Consider the following 23,565-nt stretch of genomic DNA (forward strand, 5'->3'; position numbering starts at 1 on the left):
CCCCCCCCCCCCCCAAGCCACGTGTGCCTGTCCTTGCCTTTCCACTCTCACTTCATGACGATCAAGAACCTCCAGCCCAGGGTCCTGTAATGCTCCCTGGAACTTAGGCTACATCCTTCCATCGTTTCCAAATTCAAAACAGTTTGATGCAGATAACATGGGGCGGCCAGTCCTACACGAAATGTTTCAGAGACACTCTAACAAATGTCAGAGCTGGTCTGTTCTATGTTGTTAAAGAAGAGACTCGCAGCCAAATCCTGGCTCTGTGTCACCTAGGTGACCCACGAGGAGTTGCTTAGCATTTTTGGGCCTTAGGTTTTCAACAGGTAGAGAAAGAAGTCTGTTATTATGAGAGAAAATGGGACGCCTGGGAAATATTAGCCAGAGTTCCTTGGAGGGAAGACATTTGCAACACTGAACTTTAGAGATATTATTACTTTATAATTTAACAACAAAGTGCTTGTGTGTGTGTGCATGTGTGCGCATTAGAGCCTCACAACAATCTTGTGAGGTAGGTAAGGTGGAGGCTGAGAGAAGGTAAAGTCCGGCCAAATTAAATGTCAGGGTCGGGTCTCAAACACCTCACCTTCTCAAGGAAGTCAGTGTTCTTTCCAACACACTGCCTTCCCTCAATTTATTTCAGTTAAATACAGAAATGTACTGGTGCCTCAAATGAATGACTCTTAAAAAAAAATTAGGGAGTCACAGTAACTTAAAACTCACGGGCCAATGACCCAGGCGATTCAAAGACAGGAGTTGTTTCCTTCAGCTAAATGCCAGGAAGGATCCCTGTAATATTTAACAGCAATGTTGCTTCCATAGTTTTATAGTCCCCTTCCAGGTCCCTTGGGCTTGTTCATCGCGGGATATTTGTGCCTCAGATGACAGCAAACCTCCAGTGGGAGTACCTCACACACGGCTGTACAAAGAGCTTCTGAAATTCTTTCAGCCTCTAAATCACAGGACCACAAACATCCTCTTCGAGAATTCTGCCTCGTCATGGCAATGAGACATCTGGTGACTAATGTCTGCACAGCCCTGGATTGGGAGAGTGTTTTCTGTTTTCTGTGTTCACACCCCAAATCTTCTAGTGGCAATCTCATTTCTGGCAAGTTCTGGGCTTACAGGGCTGCACTAACGGATTCCTTATCAAGTTATAAGGCTAGTTAAACGCAACCAACTTCGTACTGAGCGCCTTTTAAGGGCCAGCCATTATACGGTATTAAGGGCTTATGATAAGATCTCAAATATTATTCACTAACAGTGATAATGTGGCCACATTTATCTCACTTCTCTTTTACTTACCAAGCATCAACCGTCAAACTCACCCCTAAGGTCGGTCAAAAACACTGAAGGAATGCCTTTTGTGTTCAGGATATTATTTGGTGCCTATGAGTTTATCTCCGCCATTAAAGCGGGGAAGAAGACGGAGGACAGACTGGGGTCCAACCTGAGCCTCTGATGCCCAGGTTCAGGCTTTCTCTACATGGAGCACTTGGGAGACAAGAGAAATGAAAATCTGGAAGGGGCAGCGGACCATTTCCTAGATCAAATGGGTGTTTTGATGGCATAAGAGATGTGCTTTTTGGCGGAAGCTCTTGTCACACCTACTGCAGTGGAAAGGTTTTTCCCCCGTGTGGGTTCTCTGGTGTGTGAGGAAATGGGAACGCTGACTGAAGGTTTTGCCGCACTCGGGACAGCGATAGGGCCTGTCTCCTGCGTGGATTCGTTGATGGGTAATGAAGTGGGAGCTCTGGTTGAAGCTCTTCCCACACTCGCCACATTTATAGGGTCTTTCCCCCGTGTGGATCCTTTGGTGCTTTATGAGGGCAGAGCCGTCGGCGAATCCCTTCCCGCAGTTGTCACACTGGAACGGCCTCTCACCTGTGTGTGTCCTCTGGTGCGTGACCAGGTGTGAGCTCTGACTGAAGCTTTTGCGGCAGTGAGGACAGCTGAAAGGCCTTTCCCCCGAGTGGGTGCTCATGTGCGCTACAAAGTGAGAACTATCTCGGAAGTCCTTTCCGCACTCTGCGCATTTGAAGGGCCGCTCTCCCGTGTGAGTTCGCTGGTGCTTCACCAGGTCTGAGCTCTGGCTAAAACTCTCCCCACAGTCGCTGCACCTGTAAGGCTTCACGCCCGTGTGGGTCCTCTGATGGGTGATGAAGTTTGAGCTTCGGCTAAAGCTTTTATGGCATTTGAGACACGTGTAGGGCTTCTCTCCCGTGTGGGTTCTTTGGTGCATGACGAGGTGTGGCTTCCGCCCAAAGGTCTTCCCACACTCGGGGCACTCGTAGGGTCTCTCGCCTGTGTGGGTTCTCTGATGTTTGATGAGCGTAGAGCTGTCGCTGAATTTTTTCTCACAGCCGCTGCATTGGTAGGGTTTCTCTCCCGTGTGCGTTCTGCGATGGGTGACAAGGTCTGAACTCTGCTTGAAGCCTTTCCCACATTCGATGCACTTATAAGGCCTCTCGCCAGTGTGGGTTCGTAGGTGTCTGATGAGATAGGAGCTCTGGTTAAAGCTTTTCCCGCACTCTGCACACACGGGCTTCTTTCCTGCGTATCCATCCAGGAGCTCGTTTAAATCCTTGTCTTGCGGAAAGGGCTCCGGCTGGCCCTCTCCTGGGAGGGCCCCGTGTTCCCCTTCTAACTCAAGGTCCCTCTCCCAGTTTCCTCCCCAGCTAGGAGGAGGAGAAATATCCTTATTGGCCCTTTCTGAGGATGTTCCACACCGTTCTGCTGCTTCTGAAATGTCCCGACTGAGTTTGGTCACCTGATTCTCAAAGTCTGAAAAATTAACACAAGTTAACCAATTATCCGGAAAAACATCAGAAAGCAGTAAGGAAGACTGAGATTAGTGGTTTTGCAACAGACTACACTTAATTTGACTACTCTGATTTTAAACCTTGTGAAAAGTTTTATTTACTTGTTTAAAGATTTGATTTTATTTTTATACTACAGGCTGGTGTATCCCATCTGTTTTATCATATCTATATTATACAGCCGCTTTTGCTGTTGCAAAGATTTTATTTTTAAGTAGTCTCTATACCCAATGTGGGGCTTGAACCCACAACCCCAAGATCAAGACTCATGGGCTGTACTGACTGAACCAGCCAGATGAACTCGGTGAAGTTTATCAAGCTTACAAAACCTAAATTCCTAAACCCTTTTTAAGATGAATCCTTTTTTTACAATGTTTATTTTTGAGGGAGAGAGAGAGACAGAGTGAGTGGAAGAAGTGCAGAGAGAGAGACACACACAGAATTCCAAGTAGGCTCCAGGCTCTGAGCTGTCAGCACAGAGCCCGACGTGGGACTCGCACTCACAGACCACGAGATCGTGACCTGAGCCAAAGTCAGACACTTAACCGACTGAGCCACCCAGGTGCCCCTTAAGATGACTCTTGAAGTAACCTTGATATCCTTCAAGAGTATATGCCACATATTGTCCAAATCCGGCAACTCTTTTCAAAGATGTTATAGTATAGACAAAAGTGAAATGCTTATTTTAAAATGAAGACTTCAGGGGCATCTGCGTGGCTCAGTCAGTAGAGCCTGGGACTCTTGATCTTGGGGTTGTGAATTCAAATTCCATGTTGAGCAAAGAGTTTACTTAAAAAAAATAAAATGAAGGGACTTTAGCTCAGGTCACGATCTTGTGCTTCGTGAGTTCAAGCCCAACGTCCGGCTCGCTGCTGTCAGCGCCTAGCCTGCTTCGGATTCTCTGTCCCCCTCTTTCTGCCCCTCCACCACTCACGCTCTCTCAAAAATAAACTTTTTTTAATTAAAAAAAAAAGGGGGGGTGCCTGGGTGGCTCAGTTGGTGAAGCGTCCGACTTCGGCTCAGGTCATGATCTCACGGTTCATGAGTTCGAGCCCCACGTCAGGCTCTGTGCTGACAGCTCGGAGCCTGGAGCCTGCTCCGGACTCTGTCTCCTTGTCTCTCTGCCCCTCCCCCACTTGTGCTCTGTCTCTCTGTGTCTCTCAAAAATAAATAAATGTAAAACAATTTTTTTTTAAATAAATGAACCAAATGAAGACTTTATTTGGTCCGTTACTGACTGCCCAAGAAGTCCAACTTAAACCTGTAAAAGTGAGAACAGAAGTCTACGGCAGCATTCCAAATTCTTCATCTAAGCAAGGGTTAGATTTCTTCCCACCTCGTAATAGTCACATCTCACCTGTGTGACTTTCCCGTAGGATCTTTCTTGCCTCGAAATTTTGGAGCGGTAGCGTCCACGGTTCTTCTTTCTGCTCCAGCTGGGAAATCACACTTGGTCTGGAAATCCTATACAGGAAAGTGAACATAGCATATTAATCGGAACCAGCCATACAAAGCCTGACCAAAAGGCAAGCCCTCCTTCTTCCCTAAGTAGAGGACAACACCCAGGGAGATGCTAATGTATGTTTGGTCTCAGTGAAACAATGAGATGGAATAATAAAACAGATTATCTCCCCAAGGGGCTGAGAAAAAAGCCCCTTTCCTCTCATCACACACACACACACACACACACACACACACACACACACACACAACAGACTTGGGTGACAGAAACTCTAGAGTGAGCACAATAATTCACTTCTGAAGGCACAAGGCTAAATTCAGATATAGAGAGAATTTTCTCAGAAACCATGCCGCCAAGACCTCACCCTTAGAAAGAATCAAGGAAGTTAACTCTAATGTCGGGCTTTAAACTTTTCCCAGAAAGGCAGCAGTAGATACAACCATGAGAAAAAGACAAACACTTGTAAGAAAAAAAAAAATGGGCAAAGGTCACAAATAGGCAATTCACACACACACACAAATACACGCAACCTATAAATATATGAAAAATCTTTAACCTTACCATTAACCGGAAAAATTCAAATTAAAACAATGATACAGTTAGGCAATACAATGTAGAGGAAAAGAGTGCAAATTTCAGTTATATTGCCTACGAGTCAATCTTAACCCTTCCTCTTACTAGCTGTGTGACCTCAGGAAAGTTACTTAAACTCTCTGTCTCAGAGTCATCATCTATAAAATAGGGATAATGATAAGACCTACCTTCTAGTATTGTTGTAAGGATTAAGTGGGAACTCTTCAATGTTAGCTATCACTATTATTTAACCCAGACTCTTAAATTATCCTACCATGATAGCTAGGATGTATAGAAATGGACGCTTTCATATAATGCTTGTAGGAATAAAGAATTCAATCTTTTTGGAAGGCATTTGGCAAAAATATCAAATAGTATAGAAAGATATCTATTCTTTGGCCCAGCAATTCTAGTTCTGGGAATTCTAAGGAAATGGAAAAAAAAAGTTAAAAAATAAAGTTGTGCAAAAGATCTATTACCTAATTATTAACTAATTATACTTTAAGAAACCATTTTCCCCCCCCCCCCCCCCCAAAAAAAAAAGAGAGCTAAAAGATGTTCATCACAATACTGGTAAAGATCTGGAAAGGACCTAAATGTCCTATGACAAAGGAATAATTATATTTGATTAAGCCATATGAAATTGCCAGTGTAGGGGCGCCTGGGTGACTCAGTCGGTTAAGCATCCAACTCTTAATCTCGGCTCAGGTCACGATCTCACAGTGAATTCGTGCCCTGAGTCGGGCTCTGTGCTGACAGCGTGCAGCCTGCTTGAAATTCTGTCTCTCCCTCTCTCTGCCCCTCCCCTGAGTGTGCTCTCTCTCTGTCTCAAAATAAATAAATTTCAAAAAAAAAAATTTTTTTTAATTGCCATTGTATAAGTTAAAAAGCGGCTTAAAAATGGTCAAATATATGGTTCAATCTAATGTAAATTATTGTATTCCATACAATAAAATACTAAGTGATTATTTTGAAGCAATGTATAGAAAAACAGTTATTGTTGTCAGAATGTATTACAATACAATGTGTAAAAAAGTAAGATGCACAACGGAATTTACAGTATGATCCCAATGTTTTCTCTTTTGTTTTTGTTAATTATATCTGTGCTTAGGACAATGGCTGGAAGGACAGTAACTCTTCAGAAGTGGGATGGAGTGGGACTTTTGGTTTCATTTTGTTTGTCTTTTCTTCAATGAGTATATATTAGTATACTTTTGTGTTTTTTTAAAGTTTTTTAACATTTATTTATTTTTGAGAGACAGAGAAAGACAGAGCTCAAGCAGGGAAAGGGCAGAGAGAGAGAGAGGGAAGACACAGAATCTGAAGCAGGCTCCAGGCTCTGAGCTGTCAGCACAGAGCCTGATGTGGGGCTCAAGCCCACAAACCGTGAGATCATGACCTGAGCCGAAGTCGGACGCCCGACCGACTGAGCCACTCAGGTGCCCCTATGGTGAGATACTAATTAAACAATAAATATCAAAGATATCTACAAACCATAAAGTGCCATAAAAATGTAAGTCATTAAAAAAAAGGAAGTTATTTTTTTTTCTGCTAGGGAGGCAACAATTATTAATGATCTCACAGAGATCTTTAGCTCTAAGAGATCAACGTCCCTAGAGACCACTCAGACCTGGGCCCTCTCACATGATCTAAGTCTTTAAAAAAATTTTTTTTTGATGTTTATTTATTTTTGAGATAACGCGAGAGACAGAATGCGGGCAAGTGGAGGGGCAGACAGAGGGAGACACAGAATCCAAAGCAGGCTCCAGGCTCCGAGCTGTCAGCTGTCAGCCCAGAGCCCGACGTGGGGCTCAAACTCACAAACCGTGAGAACGTGACCTGAGCCGAAGTCAGACACTTGTTCGACTGAGCCACTCAGGTGCCCCTCACGTGATCTAAGTCTTAAACCTAAAGGAGAGTAGCATCCTTACCCTGGGAGAGCCCATTCTTGTAACTGTGCTGGGTGGTATCCCTGAAGAGCATTCTCTAAGCAGGGTCCAGGTAACCCATTCTTCCCTGAAGTCCCCAGCCACATCATTGAGAGTCATCAGTTCCTAAAGCAGGAGAACTCAGTATGCATCAAAAGCTCTCTGGATAGTCTAACCATTGTCTCAAAACCAAAAGACCACCCCGGTGCCACCAGTATACCCAAAGACCCCAGCCCCCCCCCCCCCCCCGGAATAGAATAGTTCTGAGATAAATTCTGTCAACCGTAGAAGGGTTGCTTTTCTTACTGTTTTTACATGATCCTTCCCTTGGCCAACATTCACATCACTAAGTGAGGCCTGGAGCTCCCAAACACAGCTACAAGAAACATTAACCTTTTGAGGAACAAATTGTCCATGATGGACAAGATAAACAAAGGATAGAGTATGCAGGTGTTGGGGGGAGGGACTTGATTTTGCGAAAAGCTCTCCAGCTACATCTTCCTCGGCAAGCTAGGAAATTGTGGATTTAATTATACTCGTATTAGCTATGAGAACAGCTGACTTTTCCTGGCTTGCAGATTTGGTGTCAACCTCAAGGAACAGATCAGACAGAACATGAAAAGTTCTGGGTACCATTTTTACAGTAATGTGCTGTAAAAGGCAGTAGGAGTCACAAAGAAATAGAATTTTGTTTTGTTTTGGTGTGTGTGTGTGTGTGTGTGTGTGTGTGTGTGTGTGCGCGTGCGCGTGTGGGGGGGGGGGAGGGGTGGCTTAAAGAGTTTCCAATAGAAAAAAACACAAGTCAGCCAGCTGAATCTACTACAAAAACTTCTGCGTTTCAGTGGAGGATGGACCAGACTAGAACGAGGAAGCTTTCCTCTTTCTCGTCTTTTGTCACACCAGTCGAAGCACCTGGCTACTACTAGAATATTCTTGCACTTTTCGTGGAAATACTCATGCATTTACACACATTGCTCTCGGTCCTTTATAAAGTACTGAGTTTTTAAAAGACCTAAAAACCGTAAGGAAACATTTCATCTCTCTGCTTTAAAACCCCAACAAACGAAAGGAATGTCATTAGGAGGTAAAAACTGGAAATAAGTTTTGAGCATACATTTTATTTCGGCATCCATGAGGAGACACAACTGCAGGGCCCACTTGCAGGAGACAGCGGGACTGAGGGGAGGAGAGTTCACAGCCACGGTCACGGAAACATTGTTTCCCACCCGGTCTCCCATCCCCCCACCCCCACCCCCCGCAGGTGACCCCGCAGGCCCCCGGAGCGCCGAGGTGCTGTGACTAAGTGCCATCGTGAGCGGCACCGGTTTGTTCGCTGGGTTTATTAATAGGGACATGACGGCACGGGTGGGACCGGCACTCGTCCCCCACCCCCACCCCCCTCGCGGTGCTGCAGGCCCTAATCAGGGCGCCGCGGTCACAGGGTCACAAGGCACGCCGAAGCCCGGGGACCACGACCGAGGAGCGGGAAGACTGATCAAGAGGATGGGCTATCCCGACGACGGCACAGAAAGCCGCAGCCACCTCTCCTCACTCTTCGGCGAAACCCGCGGGCTCCGAAAGGCGAGCGCGGCGACCTGGCAGGGGCCACAGCGCGGCGGCGGGCGAGTCCCCTCCACGCCCCTCTGCAGCTCCCGGGCGACCGCCGCAGTCTCCTTCCCCGCATCACTCACCGGCCCGGCTCCGGGATGGAGCAGAAAGTGAGAGTCCTCCACCGCCGAGCCGCTCCCGGCCCACAAAGCCGAGGCGGTCCCTTCTCGAACCCGACCGGGATTCGTGACAGGGCTGTGGGGACACAGGTGGGACTCTGCGCTCGACCGCTCGCAGCCGGAAGATACCGCCCCTGTTTCATTGCCATTGGCTGCTCAGTTTCGGCGACCAGAAGCCTTGTCCGCCCATAGGCTGGTGCAGCTTTCAATCTCCGCGCGGCCTTCTGGGAAATGTAGTCTCGAACAAGACCGCTTCAAAGGACTCGGAGTCCAGGGATGCCCAGGTCCCATCGGTGCCAAGTGCAAAACCCAGTTCTCCCTACCGCGGGAACTGCTCCTCCCGAGGTGAGAGGGTGGGGTCCGGAGACTGCACACCCGGAGAGGGATCTGCAGATGGGAACCACCTGGCCTCACCCGACTGCCGCCGAGCAGCCTTGTACCAACGGCGGCGTCTCCCGCGCTCTGGCACCTCGCCCTTGCCAAGCGAGGGGCAGCTCATCGCCGCGGCCTTGTGGATCCTCCTGTGCCGGGTTCCCCATCCTGGGGGGCAGAGCCTGCCTGGTGTCTGCCACCAACAGATCCCTGGGCAACTGAGGCTGTGCATTAAGAAACCCCAAGCAGAAGCCTTTAGCGGAAAACAGACGTTTTGCCCCCTTCCATTGGCATCGCAATTTCCTCTCCATTGGTAACCACACCTGTTAATAGCCAGAGGAGGCTGGCCTGGGTGTCTTATCGCCTAGGAAAGGTGTACTGGGTTCCAAACTGTGGAGACTCCGGGGTCTTATGTGAGAACCAGTGTTCACTTTGGGCGAGCCCCTACCTAAAAAATAATAGAAGCCTTTCTTTACAATGAAGAAAACGCACCTGTCTACCAGATTTGTTGATTCATTCAGTGCAGTTAAAAACAAACAAACAAACAAACAAACAAACAAAAACCCGAAACATTTTGGGGCACTTGGGTGGCTCGGTTGGTTAAGCGTCCAACTTTGGCTCAGGTCATGGTCTCATGGTTCTTTGAGCCCTGAGTGGGGCTCTGTGCTGACAGCTCAGAGCCTGGAGCCTGCTTTGGATTCGGTTTCCCTCTCTCTGCCCCTCACCCGCTTGTGCTCTGTCTCTCTCTCTCTCTCAAAAATAAATAAATAATAATAAAAGAATAATAATAATAATAATAAAGAAGAAATTAAAAATAATATTATTAAAAATAAGAAGAAGAAGAAGAACATTTTGTGGTGGACTGTAAAATTCTTAGAATGACCAGCTCAAGGGGTAATGTGAAAGACTCCTTCAGTGCTAGTTCAACCATTCCTTCAATGTGTACGGTGTATCTTCCAACAAATATTTACTGGGAACGTTCTACATTCCAGACTGTTCTGCGCATTGTGGTTACCCACAGGAATCACACGTGACCATTGCCTTCCTGAAGCTCACAGGCCAACAGAGGCGAGAAACCATAGAAAATACACTGCAATACCAAATAATGTTTTCTTTTTTTTTTTTTTTTCCATATAGCTAGTGCATCTCAATTGTTTTGCTATATAACTGTAGTCAGCTGCAAAATGACCACAATAGCATTTTGGAGAATTCTGCCCACCGTAAACAAACATCTGGTTTTGCTCAGCAGATACGTTTTAGTTAGATGGAAATGGGATAAACTGAAATCTCATGGGAACCCAGAAACAGCAAGGAACACCCTGGAAACCTAGGGAGTGCCAGGCTCCCATAAACGGAACACAGTTCAGGACCTGGATAATCAGAGGCATCTCCAGACCCCTCAGGGGTCTTTCTGGCATTCCGCCATCAGGAAGATTCTATGGCTCTTCAACCGATCATCAGGGAGTGTGGAGGGCAGGTACACGAAGAGTCACTGAATCTGGCCGATGGCTCTCCCTTGCCTCTCCCTCTGGCCTCGTTCCTTCTGCCCCCGCCTCGCTCTCTTAGCCTTTTATTCATCGTTATCAGATGTGTGGGGAGAAGAAGGGGAGGAGAAGCTCGGTCTCATGAGAAAATCAGCCTGCAGAGAAATGAGGCCATGTACCCCGGGTGGCTACTTGGAGCAGGCCCATGACCTATTAGGAGTTGGGTGCTTACAGGTGTGGCAGCATGGAAATGGAGGAGGGGAGGGAAGCTGAAAAGACTTCATGGAGGATGAAGAGAGATTTTTAGCAGGTGCTTTAACTCCCTCTAAGGGAGGGAGTATATCGTCCTTTGGTGCATAACGAATTACCCCTCAAACGCCGTGGGTTACCACAGCCATTTATTATGGTTCCTGCGGCTCGCGAATCCGAGCAGCTTAGCTGGCTGTCTCTAATCGAGGGTCTGTCACGAGGCTGCATCCAGGTGCTGACTGGGGCTGCGGATGATCCGAAGGCCTGACTGGGGCTGGAGGCCCTGCTTCCAAGCTCACACATACACAGGCTGTCTCCTCACACGTAGGCCTCTCCTCACAACACGGTGGCCAGTTTCCCCAGAATGAGCGATCTGACAGAAGCAGAGGCTCACCTAATCTTGGAAGTGATATACCGTCCCTTCTGCCAAATGCCCTTGGTCATGCAGACCACCCCTGGTACGGTGCGGGACAAGGACACGAATACTAGGAAGCATGGATCAGTGGGCCACCTTGGAGACCGGCTACCACAGGACTAAAGTGGACTTTAGGACATTTTCCTTGTGACGCTCTGTCAAACTCCTGTGGCACCTCTTTAAGGAAACTTGTAATAGAGATCTATACGTATGGGGAAGCGGGGAGGGACAGTCACAATGTACATGGCATGACCCAGAGGTACAAATTAAAAAACAATATTTTTTTATTTTAGAGAGAGAGAGAGTATGAGCAGGGGAGAGAGTTAGAGGGAGAGAGAGACAGTGAGAGAGAGAGAGAGAGAGAGAGAGAGAGAGAATCTCAAGCAGGCCCCACACTCAGTATGGGGCCCAACGTGGGGCTCGATCCCACAACCCTGGAATCATGACCTGAGCCGAAATCAAGAGTAGGATGCTCAACTGACTGAGCCACCCAGGCGCCCTAGTACACATTTTTTTTTTAAGTCTTCATGGCTGCACTAAGATTCCTCAGAAGATTCTCATTACTGGGCAGCTCTTCAGCTTACTGGTTAAAAAGAACATTCTCTTTCGGGTTTGAAATAGTTAAATCTGGGCAAATCGTAGTCCATTTAAAGTTCAAATTCCCTCTGAAAGCTGTCTGTCTCCCCCAACGGGGTCCTCTCCACTTACTCATTCCCAAGATGTTATCGGGGAGCAGGGGGCGCACGGGGGGAAGGGACCCCAGTTCTCCAGCTGACCTTCTCCACCGACTCCTGCTCACCCCACGCACAGCTCACTCACCAGATCTCTCCTGGCCTCTCTACTCATTTCATCGCCACTGACCCATCCAATTCCGGGGGCCTGTTCTCTCCGGTGCCTGCTTAGGCCACCGCCCTGAAGTCTTGGCCAGGGGTCTTCAGCCACAGGGTGACCCTTCGGGAGGCCTCCTGGCTCTCAGTTTCAGCCTGTCCCATCACCCTTACTGGGAGCACTTGGAGATTTCTGAAACCCTCCATGGTACACAGCATAAGCCTCAGGGTGCTGCTTCTGACCCTCTGTCTGCCCGATTCATCCATGGCTGCCATTTCCACACTACTGTAACTACGTCACGTTGACTCAGGGATGCTCTACGGGTCAGTCTCCTTTAACAGTTCAAAAAAGAAACAGGCTGCGATTTCTTTCTTTCTTTTTTTAATAGGTTTCCTTCATTAAAAAAATTTTTTTAATGTTTATTTTTGAGAGCGTGGGGGAGGAGCGGGGGGATGGGGGGGACAAAGGGTCCAAAGCAGGCTCCAGGCTGACAGCACAGAGCCCGATGCTGGGCTTGAACTCGCCAATCGTGAGATCATGACCTGAGCCGAAGTCGGAGGCTCCCCCCGCTTCCCCGGCTGAGCCACCGAGGTGCCCCAGCTGCAATTTCTTTTATTTCAGTTTCCCTTTCAGTCTCTTTGGGGTTCTTAGCACTGTCCTGCGTCTGTTCCCGTTGGCGATAAACTTCCTGGCCTCCTTTTAATGGCCCCAGCCTGCCTGGAGCCCCTCTCTAAGGAACTGCGCCTGGCTGTGTGTAAGGGACTACTGTCGTTCAGCCTGTAGGGGCTATTTTTCTCAGGTATCAAGAAGCGTGGAAATAGCACCGGTCCAGCCACTCTGGGAGGGCCAGCAGGGACTCAGATGACCTCTGTGTCTCTGCTCTGCCTACCTTAGTGGGAGGCCCTTGTCTTGGTCGCTTCCAGTCATCACGTCCGGGTTCCAGAATAGAATATCGTTCCACCATTAAATGCTATCAGCATTGAACTAATGCAGAACGTGGAAAAATGAAAGATGTGTAAAAAAAAAAAAAAAATGTGGCAAAACAGGTGCATCAAGCACGATCACACTTGTATGTGGTGAACACTTGTCATTTGTCTACTAGCTCACTGGTCCCGGGTATTACAAGAAATAGCACCCGATCTTTCTTGAGGAAACAGCACCCGTGGTTCAGATGTCAGCTGGCCTCTCCTCGCGTGACCCTCCCCTCCGTCACAGGGTTTGGCTTAGAAGCGGGTACTTGAGGGCCGGCTGGGTGGCTCAGTCGGCTAAGTGTCCCACTCTGGATTTCGGCTCAGGTCGTGATCTCGCGGTCCGTGGGATCGAGCCCCACGTCGGGCTCTGCGCTGATATCGCAGAGCCTGTTTGGGACTCTCTCTCTCCCTCTTTCTCTGCCCCTCCCCTGTTTGTGCTCTCTCTCTCTCTGTCTCTCTCTCTCTCTCTCTCAAAATAAATAAGTAAACATTACACTCTGTACTGAAAAACAGAAGTGGGTACTTGATCCAGACTGAGCCAGTCACCGCCCCGTGCCACCTTGCGGCGACAGTTTGTCAGAGAGTGTGCTGGTGTATCGAGCAAGGGCCTGTCAGGAACCTTCCCTGGCACTTCTTAATCTGGAACCAAAGAAAAAAGGCCTTTTCCCACAGGGGAAGATGGGGGGCCGGGGGGCCGGGAGGCTGGGGCAATGGGCCGCCACGTTTCCTGCCGGGTGAACTGCAGTCTGAGTGCACGAGTGGACCACAGAGAGCTGGAAGCAGACAGCAAAAGCTGGGGGGCAGTCCTGAGAGCCTTCGGGTCTTTGGTCACTGAGGCCAGAAGTAACCCTGACTTTTCCCTAAGTGTGTCTTATGAGTCAATACACATTCCTTTCCTGCCTAAGCTAGTTTGAGTGGCAAAGGTCAGACGCTCGAAATTTAAAAATTCCCCAATAACGCACCGTTCCTGTCAAAGCAAAATCCGTGGACGTGGACACACACGTGCACGTATATACAAATATGAGAAGAGCTTTTGCTCACCTGTATTTCAAATCTCTCTCAATGACCCTAGTCGGTTTTTAATGCCGTGTTTTAGAATTATCCAGTTAAACGTACTTTCTGTAAAGCGTTCAGATAATTCGCCTAAAAGAGAATGCGATTAGAAACAAAATGTGCAGCTTTCATCCTTGCCGGTGATAACAAACGAGCAAAATTACTTGAAACCCTTTTAAGCTGAACCACTTCCAGGAGAATTAACCAATTCAACTCCTTCTTGGTAGAGATTCAAAACCAAGTATCTATACCTAATGTGATAAAAAGGATCAGGCGGGGATTATGACCAACTGGTATGATAATGAGGTAATTCTCCCAAACTCCCTCCTTACAGAAGAGACAGTATATCTTCTGTAAAGATGTGTTCTCATTTGGAGGAGGGCCTGAAATTTCCAGAGGGCTTCCGCACAACCTCCTTCCAGGATCTGGGAACCAACTTTGTTTCCCGTCTCTGGTAACCCGACATCACTCATAAAAGACTTTTTTGTGTACTGTGAATCGTATGAGGAAGACTTTGTGACCCTACAGGTTACTTTTTGCAAGACAGAAATTCTCTATTTGAAAATGCATGTTGAGATCACATATTCCATCACCATGGGGAGTTTCTTACTTCCTCTAACAAAAAATCTTTTATTTTTATGATTATGTAAGTAAAATGCATTCATTTTTTAAAAAATTAGAAATACAGGGGCACCTGGGTGGCTCAATCGGTGAAGCGTCCGACTTCAGCTCAGGTCATGATTTCACAGTTCCTGAGTTCGAGCCCCACATCGGGCTCTGTGCTGACAGCTTAGAGCCTGGAGCCTGCTTTGAATTCTATGTCTCCCTCTCTCTCTGCCCCTCCCCTGCTCATGCTCTGTCTCTCTCTCCTTCAAAAATAAATAAAAACATTTAAAAAAATTTAAAAAGTTAGAAATACAGAGAAATAGATAAATCCTACCACCCACTAAAAAAAATCACTTAATATTTCGCTACATATCTTTCCTCTGTGTGTGTGTGTGTGTGTGTGTGTGTGTGCGTGTGCGTGTGTGTCTGTGCATGCGTGCTAGAAAATTTTGCCCAAGCAGAAGCTACAGTTGAGATATCTCTGGGGAGAAGGGGGAATCCTTCCCTTCTTTCCTCATTCCATTTGATGTTCTTATATGTGTCGGTATCCGAGGTCCTTTACTTTTTTGTTTCAAGAAGGAGAGTGGAGATTTGGGGGCAGAGGTACCTGGTGAGAAGAAGCGATGAGGACAAGGTGGGGAACAGTTTGGTGACTGGTGTGTTTTTTGGCCACTTATGAAGGCAGACCGAGAAACTCGGAGAGCCGTGCTCAGCAGAGGCCGGCTGGGGCCCCGGGCACCGGGCACCGGCCGTGCTCTCCGGGGAGCAGGGATGCCTCGCAACCCAGGACTGGAGAGGGGCCCCCTCCTAACCCGGGGGGTGGTACTACCTGGCCAACAGCCTCTACCGCACAGGCAGCCGGAGAAGGGTGTGGGCTGGCCAAGCTTAACAACTGGAGTAGTGTCACATCTGGGGATGCCTCTAAGGAAAGGGAAGAGTTTTCCGAGCGAGGGTGAGGAAGGACATGGGGGTCTTGCAGTCAAGGGCATGATACGTAGAGCAGCACTTCCCAAATCTTAATAGCTACGTGAATCACCTGGGGCGGGGGGGGGGGGGGGGAAGGCTTGTGTTTTTTGTTTTGTTTTGTTTGTTTGTTTTTATTTTTAAATGCCTTTTAAATTTTTGGCTTTTTTCCTCCCCCCACTTTTAATGATGTTAACATAGCACTTTATTTACTGGGAACCTTTTACTTTACATTACTTCCATAGATGATCCAAAATAAAGCCATAAGATTTTCATGTTGTATTACTTGGGGAACATTTCTTTCTACTGGGATGATTAAAAAAAATTTTTTTTAATGATTATTTTTTTTTTTTGAGAGAACAGCAGAGCACGAGCAGGGGAGGGGCAGAGAGAGAGGAGATACAGAACCCGAAGCAGGCTCCAGGCTCCGAGCTGTCAGCACAGAGCCCGACGCGGGGCTCGAACTCACAAACCTCGGGATCATGACCTGAGCTGAAGTTGGACACTTAACTGACTGAGCCACCCAGGTGCCCCTCTACTAAAGTGACTTAAGCAGCATTTTCTCTTCCTGTCCTGTGGGAACAAAAGAAATCTAAGCTTTGTTAAAGGTTGCAGGCAATATGTTAGGTTGGCTTCATTTAAAAAATGTTTTTTGTTTTTTGTTTATTTTTGTTTTTACATTTATTTATTTTTGAGAGACAGAGTGAGACGAAGTGAGGGTGGGGGAGGGGCAGAGAGGGAGGGAGACACAGGATTGGAAGCAGGCTCCAGGCTCTGAGCTGTCAGCACAGAGCCCGACGCGGGGCTTGAACCCACAGACTGTGAGATCGTGACCTGAGCCGAAGTCGGATGCTCAACTGACTGAGCCACCCAGGCGCCTCTAAAAAATGTTTTTGAAATAAAATTCATATAGCATAAATTCAAAAATTCAGTGGTGGTTAGTATATTTACAATGTTGGGCAAACGTCACCACTATCTAATTCCAGAACATTTCCATCATTCCCCAAAAGAAATCCCTCACCCATCATCAGTGACTCCGATGCCCCCTTTCGCCCATACCTTAGGCAGACAATAATCTTTTTGTCTCTATAGATCTGCTTTATCCAGGACATTTCAAATGAATGGAATCATACGATATGTGCTCTTCTGTGTCTGACTTCTTTCATTTAACATAATGTTTTCAGGGCTTATCTATGCCATACCACATATCAGTATTTCATGCCTTTTTATGGCTCAGTAATATTCCATTGTGTGGACAGACCTTATTTGCTTATCCACTCATCAGCTGACGTGGGAGCCTGTATATTAAATATGTATTCTGATTCAGCAGGCGGGGCTAGGACGGGGTCTGAGATTCTGCATTTCTAGCAAGTTCCCAGGTTGTTGTCCCACACTGCTAGTTCAAACACCACGCTTGGAATATAAAGGATTTAGGGGCACCTGGTTAAGAGTCGGTTAAGTGTCCAGCTTCGGCTCAGGTCCTGATCTCACGGTTCGTGAGTTCAAGCCCTGCATCAGGCTCGCTGCTGTCGGTGTGGAAGCCGCTTAGGATCCTCTGTCCCCCTGCCCTCCTCCCACTTGCGCTCTCTGTCTTTCAAAACATAAAAAAATGAACGTAAAAAAAAAAAAGGAATATAAAGGATTTAGACTCTAAACACCACATTTTAGAGCATCATAATTTAGGATACTAATATGAGTACAAGCCTGAAGCATACTGGGTAAACACACTCATACACAATTTTTTTTTTTTTTTTTTTTGGTGCCGAGACCTGGGATCATACACAATTTTTAAAAGAAGGATGGACTCCTGCTGTTAGCGTACTTTTGTTAACGTGAATGAGGCGTCAATCTTCAGCATGGAGCTCTGCCTTCATTAAAGCCTTTACTCACCATGAATGCAGGGAAGAACCTTCCTTTCACAGCCCGGACTTGACCTTGACAAACGTTATCAAGCACTGATACCTGTAAGCCACAAATGGTCATATTACTTAGAGTGAATGTTTATTACCAACAACGGAGATCCGAGGTCCCTGATTTATGAATTTGTTCATCGCTCTTCCTTTTATGGGTCGTTCCCACAGGAGATGGGAGTGCCTCTTTTGTGAGAACATTTCTGGGCCCAGGATATCAAGAGACATGCTGATACGCAGCAGCCCAAATGAATTACCGTCTTTCATCTAAAATGCCACTACATGCCGCTAAGAGAGGGAACAAAACTGCCTATTAAACTCTGACATGCTGTCAGTTGTAAGGTGCATCCTGACTTCAATGATGCCACCATAAGGTAATCAGGGGCAGAGAAATATGGCAACGCCCCCGTGGGCCCCAAACTCACTTTATGTGCCCACTGAAATCCCGTACTGGCCTTGCTTTCCGGCCGGGATGCGAGCAGCGACCTGGTCTGTGGCTGCCGCAGGCTCTGAGTCACAGGAGGGCACGAACCCACCGAAGCCACCGTGCCCGGCCTCGCACCAGCATCTGTGCTTCCTCCCTCTGCCTCGCGGGTTCTAGCCTCGTCGGAGGCTGCCTTGGGTTCTAGCATTTGCCATAACTGCTGGAGGAGGAAGGTTGCTCAACTCCTAAGAGAGAAGAGGTTAATACCCTGCAGGGACAAACGTTGACTAATGAGGGACTTTAGCAGCCTGGAGATGGCTTGATCCTCCCTTCCGTGCCCCTCCCCCACACCGGCCCCCCACCCCCCACCCCGTCCCAGGCTCAGAGATGATACAGCTTTTTTTTCGGCTTCTCAAAGACATCCTGTGAGACACAGGAAGCAATCGTGTTTGCAAAAGCTGTGGCCAGTACAGTGATGCCTGCTCTCACATTTGCTCCCCTCCTTCCCTTGCTGTGCTCCCTTTTCCTCATCACTCCTGCGGCCCTGGGAACGGATGCTCCCACACAGTCTGGTATAAAAACCTCGCCTCAGATTCTGTTCTCTAAGGAACCCAGGCTCAGACATCATCTCCACCGACGCACGTCGCGGGAATGAAGTCACATGCCGATGTGGATGGGGAAAGACGGGGCGGTGTTGAAAGGAGAGGAGAAGTAGCAGAGTGTTCTAGAATTTTCCAAGTTGTCAGTACCAGGGCTTAACTGATTTCTTACTCACAAAACACACTGGACATAGATCTCTATGATCAGGTGAATAGCTAGTATCTGCCTGCAGAAGGGAGGGTGGAGGGGCGCCTGGGCGGCTCAGTCGGTTAAGCGTCCGACTCGGGCTCAGGTCATGATCTCACGGCGCGTGAGTTTGAGCCCGCGTCGGGCTCTGTGCTGACAGCTCGGAACCTGGAGCCTGCTTCGGGTTCTGTGTCTCCCTCTCTCTCTGCCCCTCCCCTACTTGTGCTTTGTCTCTCTCTCTCAAAAAATAAATAAACACAAATGGGAAGAGTGGATTCAGTATGTGACTTCTTAGAGACTGACACTAAGGGTAACAGCAGCTCCTTCAACCCAGCATTTTCACTTCTAGGAATTAATCCTACAGACACATTTCCGTGCGTGCACCGTATATAAAGATAGTATCATATTGTTGGTTATAACTGGAAGCATCTCAAACGTCGTCAGTACGAGACGGGCTAAATGAATTAGGACATCCCCAGGCCATGAAACACTATGCGGCCATTCAACAGTGAGGAAAATCTAAACGTTCTGGTGTGGACTGCCTTCCAAGATATAGTACAGCATGAAAAAAAAAAAAAAAAAAAGCCCCAACACCAAAGCAGTACGTGCCGTCGACCAACATTGGAGTGAAAAAGATCCATATACCAGGGAGCCTGGGTGGTTCAGTCAGTTGAGCGCCCGACTCCTGGTTTCGGCTCAGGTCATGATCTCAGGATTCGTGGGATCGAGCCCCCCGTCGGGCTCTGGGCTGAAAGTGTGGACCCTGTTTGGGATTCTCTCTCTCCCTCTCTCTGCTCCTCCCCCCTCAAAATGAATGAATGAATGAATGAATGAATGAATAAATAAATAAATAAATAAACATTAAAAAATATATATCTGTAAACATGTTTCTATCATTCATAGACTTTCTCTGTAAAAGTAAAGAAGAGATCGCTAAGACTGGTTACTTCTGAAAAGGGCAACTGGGGTCCTGTGGCCTGAGGGACAGAGGTGAGAGTGAGACCTGTTCGTTTTACTTCCGTTTTTTAACGGTGTGTATTCTTCAATCGCCTAAACGTGTTTTTGAGCACTGGCTGGGTGTTTCTCTTCTTCTGTGAGGTGGCAACTCTTAGTGTCCTGATTCCACAAGGAGGACACCAAGGTAGAAGAGGTGAAATGACTTGCCCAGGGTCACACGCGGCTATGGCAGCTGAGCCGGGATTCAAAACTGGATCTAACTCCAAAATCCAGGGGGATCAACTCATCCTGATTTGCTGGGATTCTCCTGGTTTAGCAGTGAATGACCCTCACCCTGGGAAATGCTTAAAAACTATCCTGTTTTTTTTTTTTTTTAATGTTTATTTTTGAGAAAGAGAGTGAGACACAGTGTGAGCACGGGAGGGTCAGAGAGAGGGAGACACAGAATCCAAAGCAGGCTCCAGGCTCTGAGCAGTCAGCCACAGAGCCCGACTCGGGGCTCGAACCATGAACCGTGAGAACACGACCTGAGCGGAAGTCAGACGCCCAACCGACTGAGCCACCCAGGCGCCCCTGCCCTGGTTTTCAGATGGAAAGCCCGCATCCTGGACACTTCCTTGGGCCTGGACAAAGCAGGATGGCTGGCCACCCTACCGAAATCCCAGATCTCGGCCGCTTTGCTCTGCTACCTTCCCGACGAACTCACGTGTTCTATCCGATCCAGCGTTGACAAATACCTATAAACCGGGAATTTGGAGCCGCACCTGTGGACACCTTCTGAGGTCCCTCTCCGGGCCACACCGTCATCTGGGAGAAATGCCCTCCCTGCTGGTGCGGGTCCCTGGGGCCAGTACGCACCACGGGACTCTACTTTTTCCTGCACAAACGGTTGCAGCGTGAGGGCACTTTTGATCCAGGTCAAAAACCCAGCGGTCACAGATTCTCTCTCCCAGGAGTGCGGCCCTGGCACTCTGGAGACTCCCTACTTGAGGCTGCAAGCCCCGTGAGGGCCCGGTAACCCTGGCCTGAGGCGCCACTGGGGCCGTGCGCTGGAGGCAGACTTGCCAAGCAGAAGAATGAACCCCATGTCAGACAGCAGCGGACGCGGGAGGTCACGGGGCCGCCTCTGGGCCCGGGGCCACGTGGCTTCTCGAACTGGGTCAGAGTACCCTGCGGGCTTGGTCTCATTGCTTCTCCTGGACACTACCTTGTCGCCCTGTACCTTCCCACCCGATCTCCCTTTTGGTCTGGAGCTATTCTCCGTGGGTTTCCATCCCTTGAAGACAAACATTCCCTAAACAACGAAAACAATGCTAATTAAAAATGTAATCTCTGCTGGGGCACCCGGCATGCAACTTTTCACCGTGGGCTGATGATAGGTTTGAGCCCCACGTTGGGAGTAGAGATCACTTAAGAATAAAATCTTAAAGGGGCCCCTGGGTGGCTCAGTCGATTGAGCGTCCGACTTCAGCTGAGGTCACAATCTCGCGGTCCACGGGTTCGAGCCCCGCGTGGGGCTCTGTGCTGACAGCTCAAAGCCTGGAGCCTGCTTCAGATTTTGGGTCTCTTTCTCTCTGCCCCTCCCCTGTTCAGGCCTCTGTCTTTTTCTTTCTCTCAAAAGCAAATAAACATTAAAAAAAATTGAAAATAGGGGCGCCTGGGTGGCTCAGTCGGTTAAGCGGCCGACTGCGGCTCAGGTCATGATCTCACGGTGCGTGAGTTTGAGCCCCGCGTCGGGCTCTGTGCTGACAGCTCAGAGCCTGAAGCCTGTTTCAGATTCTGCGTCTCCCTCTCTCTGACCCTCCCCCGTTGTTCATGCTCTGTCTCTCTCTGTCTCAAAAATAAACGTTAAAAAAAATAAATAAAAATTAAAAAAAAATTAAAAATAAAATCTAGAAAAAAGAACACACACACACACACACACACACGTGTGTGTGTGTGTGTGTGTGTGTGTGTGTGTGTGTATTGTGTGTATATATATATAATCTTTGCTTCCTGAGGGCTGGCAATCCAAGGCAGAGAACACTGATATTGCCCAATGTAGGGGGCCAGAGGACAATTTCTTTGGTCCTTCAATTCACAGGGTTCTTTTCTTCCTTTTAAAGTAGGTAAGTAATAACACATACTTATATTTTCATGGTCAAGGTCTCAAATAATACAGAAAAGATGAAGACCTACCTCTGCCTTCAACAATCCCATTCTTTTCCTCTGCCCCGAGGAAACCACTGTTAAAGGTCTGGTGGATGTGTATCCTTCCAGACCTTTCCCCTACATTTCTATTCACATGTGTACTTTTCTCCTAAATGCCACTGCACGCTGGGGGCCACAATCTGGCAGCCTGTAGGCTTATAGCAGGTTTGGCTTGACCCACAGAGCATTTTTGAAAATCTCTAAGTTAGTTGGCAACATTTTAAATTGGGATATCTCGTGAAAGTCTTGGAAACTTGGAAGATAAGGCGACAGGGGCTCTCACTTCTGCCTGGAAACCGCGGAGTAGCACCCAGCAGCGGACTGCCCCCTGCAGGCGGGACGAGCCCTTCTCTTCTCCGGCACCCACTCTTCCCAGAGGTCTCCCACCGGCCCGCCTCAGCCTCATCGGTTTACACGTCGCCTCTCTGGCCCTCTGAAGGATGTGCTTTTTCAACCTCTGTACGTAGTGTTCCGTGGCTCTCTCTTTTCACTTAAAAACCTATCGTGGGCGTCCTTCTGCAAGTACAAACTGACCTACCTTAGTCCTTTTCACAGGTACAGTCCGTGCTCACTATTTGCGGATTCTCTATTTGCAAATCTGCGGCTACTCTCTAAGATTTATTTGTAGTCTTCAAGTTAATAGTCCCAGCGCTTCCGGGGTCACACGGAGACATGGGCAGAGCACTGGACAATTTCAGTGGCTTGATGTGCATGTCTCCCGCTGAGGCTGAACGAGGTGAGGCCCTACTTCCTTGTTTCAGCTTTCATACCGCAAACGAGTGCCCCCAAATTTTGGCAGTCTTTTTAATGCCATGATTTTTGTATTTCTGTGCCCTTTTTTTCTTTTTTTAGAGACAGAGAGAGCACGCATGCAAGCGGGGGAGGCACAGGGCGAGAGGGAGAGGGAGAGTCTTAAGCAGGCTCATGACCGAAGCTGAAATCAGGAGTCAGACGCTTAACCGACCAAGTCACCCAGGCGCCCCTGTCTTTTTGTGCTTCTGCTGTTGATTTCACTTCTTCCATGAAAACCAGTAGGGCTGGAGTGGTGTCCAGCGTTCCCAGGATCAAGAAGGCTGTACGGGGGCTGAACCTATTGCAATAATCATTTGACAACACATGTCAATCAATGCATCCTGTGTGCCCCTTAAACTCACGCGGTGACGTGTGACAATTATTTCTCAGTAAAACTGAAAAAAAGAAGAAGGCTGTGATGTGCCTTATGGAGAAAATACATGTGTCAGATAAGCTTCATTCAGGCTCCAGTCAGTGCCCACTGGCTGTGCGTTCTGTGTTAATGAATCAGTGACACTGTCCACCTAGTTAATTTTGCAGGCAAGCCAGGTCTGCTGAAGAAGGGTTTTAAAAGACTACCTGCTAAATGTCATACAGGAAAAGGGTTACGTGGACGAGAAGGTTTGCAACACTGGTTAGACTGGCTTGTTTTACAAGGATGTTGGCAAATGAACCTACTTAAGGCAACTAGCCTCCAAAGCCCTTGGCTTTCAATCATTGAAAGACCTTGCTATTAATTATTTTTAAGCAATGTGTAATAAGTCAAGTGTCTTTAAACAGACACACACATGGGGCGCCTGGCTGGTTCAGTCGGTGGAGCGTGCAACTCCTGATCTTGGGGTTGTGAGTTCAAGCCCCAGGTTGGGTGTGGAGATTACTTAAAAAAAAAATCTTTTTAAAAAATCTGAAAATAAGAAATAGAAAGAAAATGTGAGCAGAGGCTCCCAGGAACCTAACCCGTATTTCCTTTAAGAGCACTGGTTCTGTATTTGTTAATTCAGTGTTCACAGTACTTTACAGAACGTGACTACTGTGAATACTGTGAATAATGAGAAT

The 23,565-nt window shown here is 47.8% G+C and overlaps 1 protein-coding gene across 1 annotated transcript; it reads right to left on the reverse strand.

Moving 5' to 3' along the window:
• Positions 1-420: 420 nt before the first annotated feature.
• ZNF774 (zinc finger protein 774) lies at positions 421-8,748 on the reverse strand. Its single transcript, XM_049614238.1, has 4 exons — positions 8,474-8,748; positions 6,786-6,908; positions 4,177-4,283; positions 421-2,784 (listed from the first exon to the last, which is right to left on the reverse strand). The coding sequence occupies exons 2-4, from the start codon at positions 6,890-6,892 to the stop codon at positions 1,544-1,546; spliced, it is 1,455 nt and encodes a 484-aa protein (XP_049470195.1). The 5' UTR covers positions 6,893-6,908; positions 8,474-8,748; the 3' UTR covers positions 421-1,543.
• Positions 8,749-23,565: the final 14,817 nt, after the last annotated feature.

The sequence above is a fragment of the Panthera uncia genome (assembly GCF_023721935.1).
Source record: "Panthera uncia isolate 11264 chromosome B3 unlocalized genomic scaffold, Puncia_PCG_1.0 HiC_scaffold_2, whole genome shotgun sequence".
Classification (NCBI taxonomy): Eukaryota; Metazoa; Chordata; class Mammalia; order Carnivora; family Felidae; genus Panthera; species Panthera uncia.

Excerpts from the sequence above, each read along its gene's own strand:
- ZNF774 (XM_049614238.1), bottom strand. The coding sequence starts at position 6,892 with ATGATGTGGCTGGGGACTTCAGGGAAGAATGGGTTACCTGGACCCTGC. Across the intron at positions 4,284-6,785 it reads CAAGAATGGGCTCTCCCAGG|GATTTCCAGACCAAGTGTGA; the intron begins GTAAGGATGCTA and ends TTTCCTGTATAG. Across the intron at positions 2,785-4,176 it reads CCTACGGGAAAGTCACACAG|ACTTTGAGAATCAGGTGACC; the intron begins GTGAGATGTGAC and ends TTAATTTTTCAG.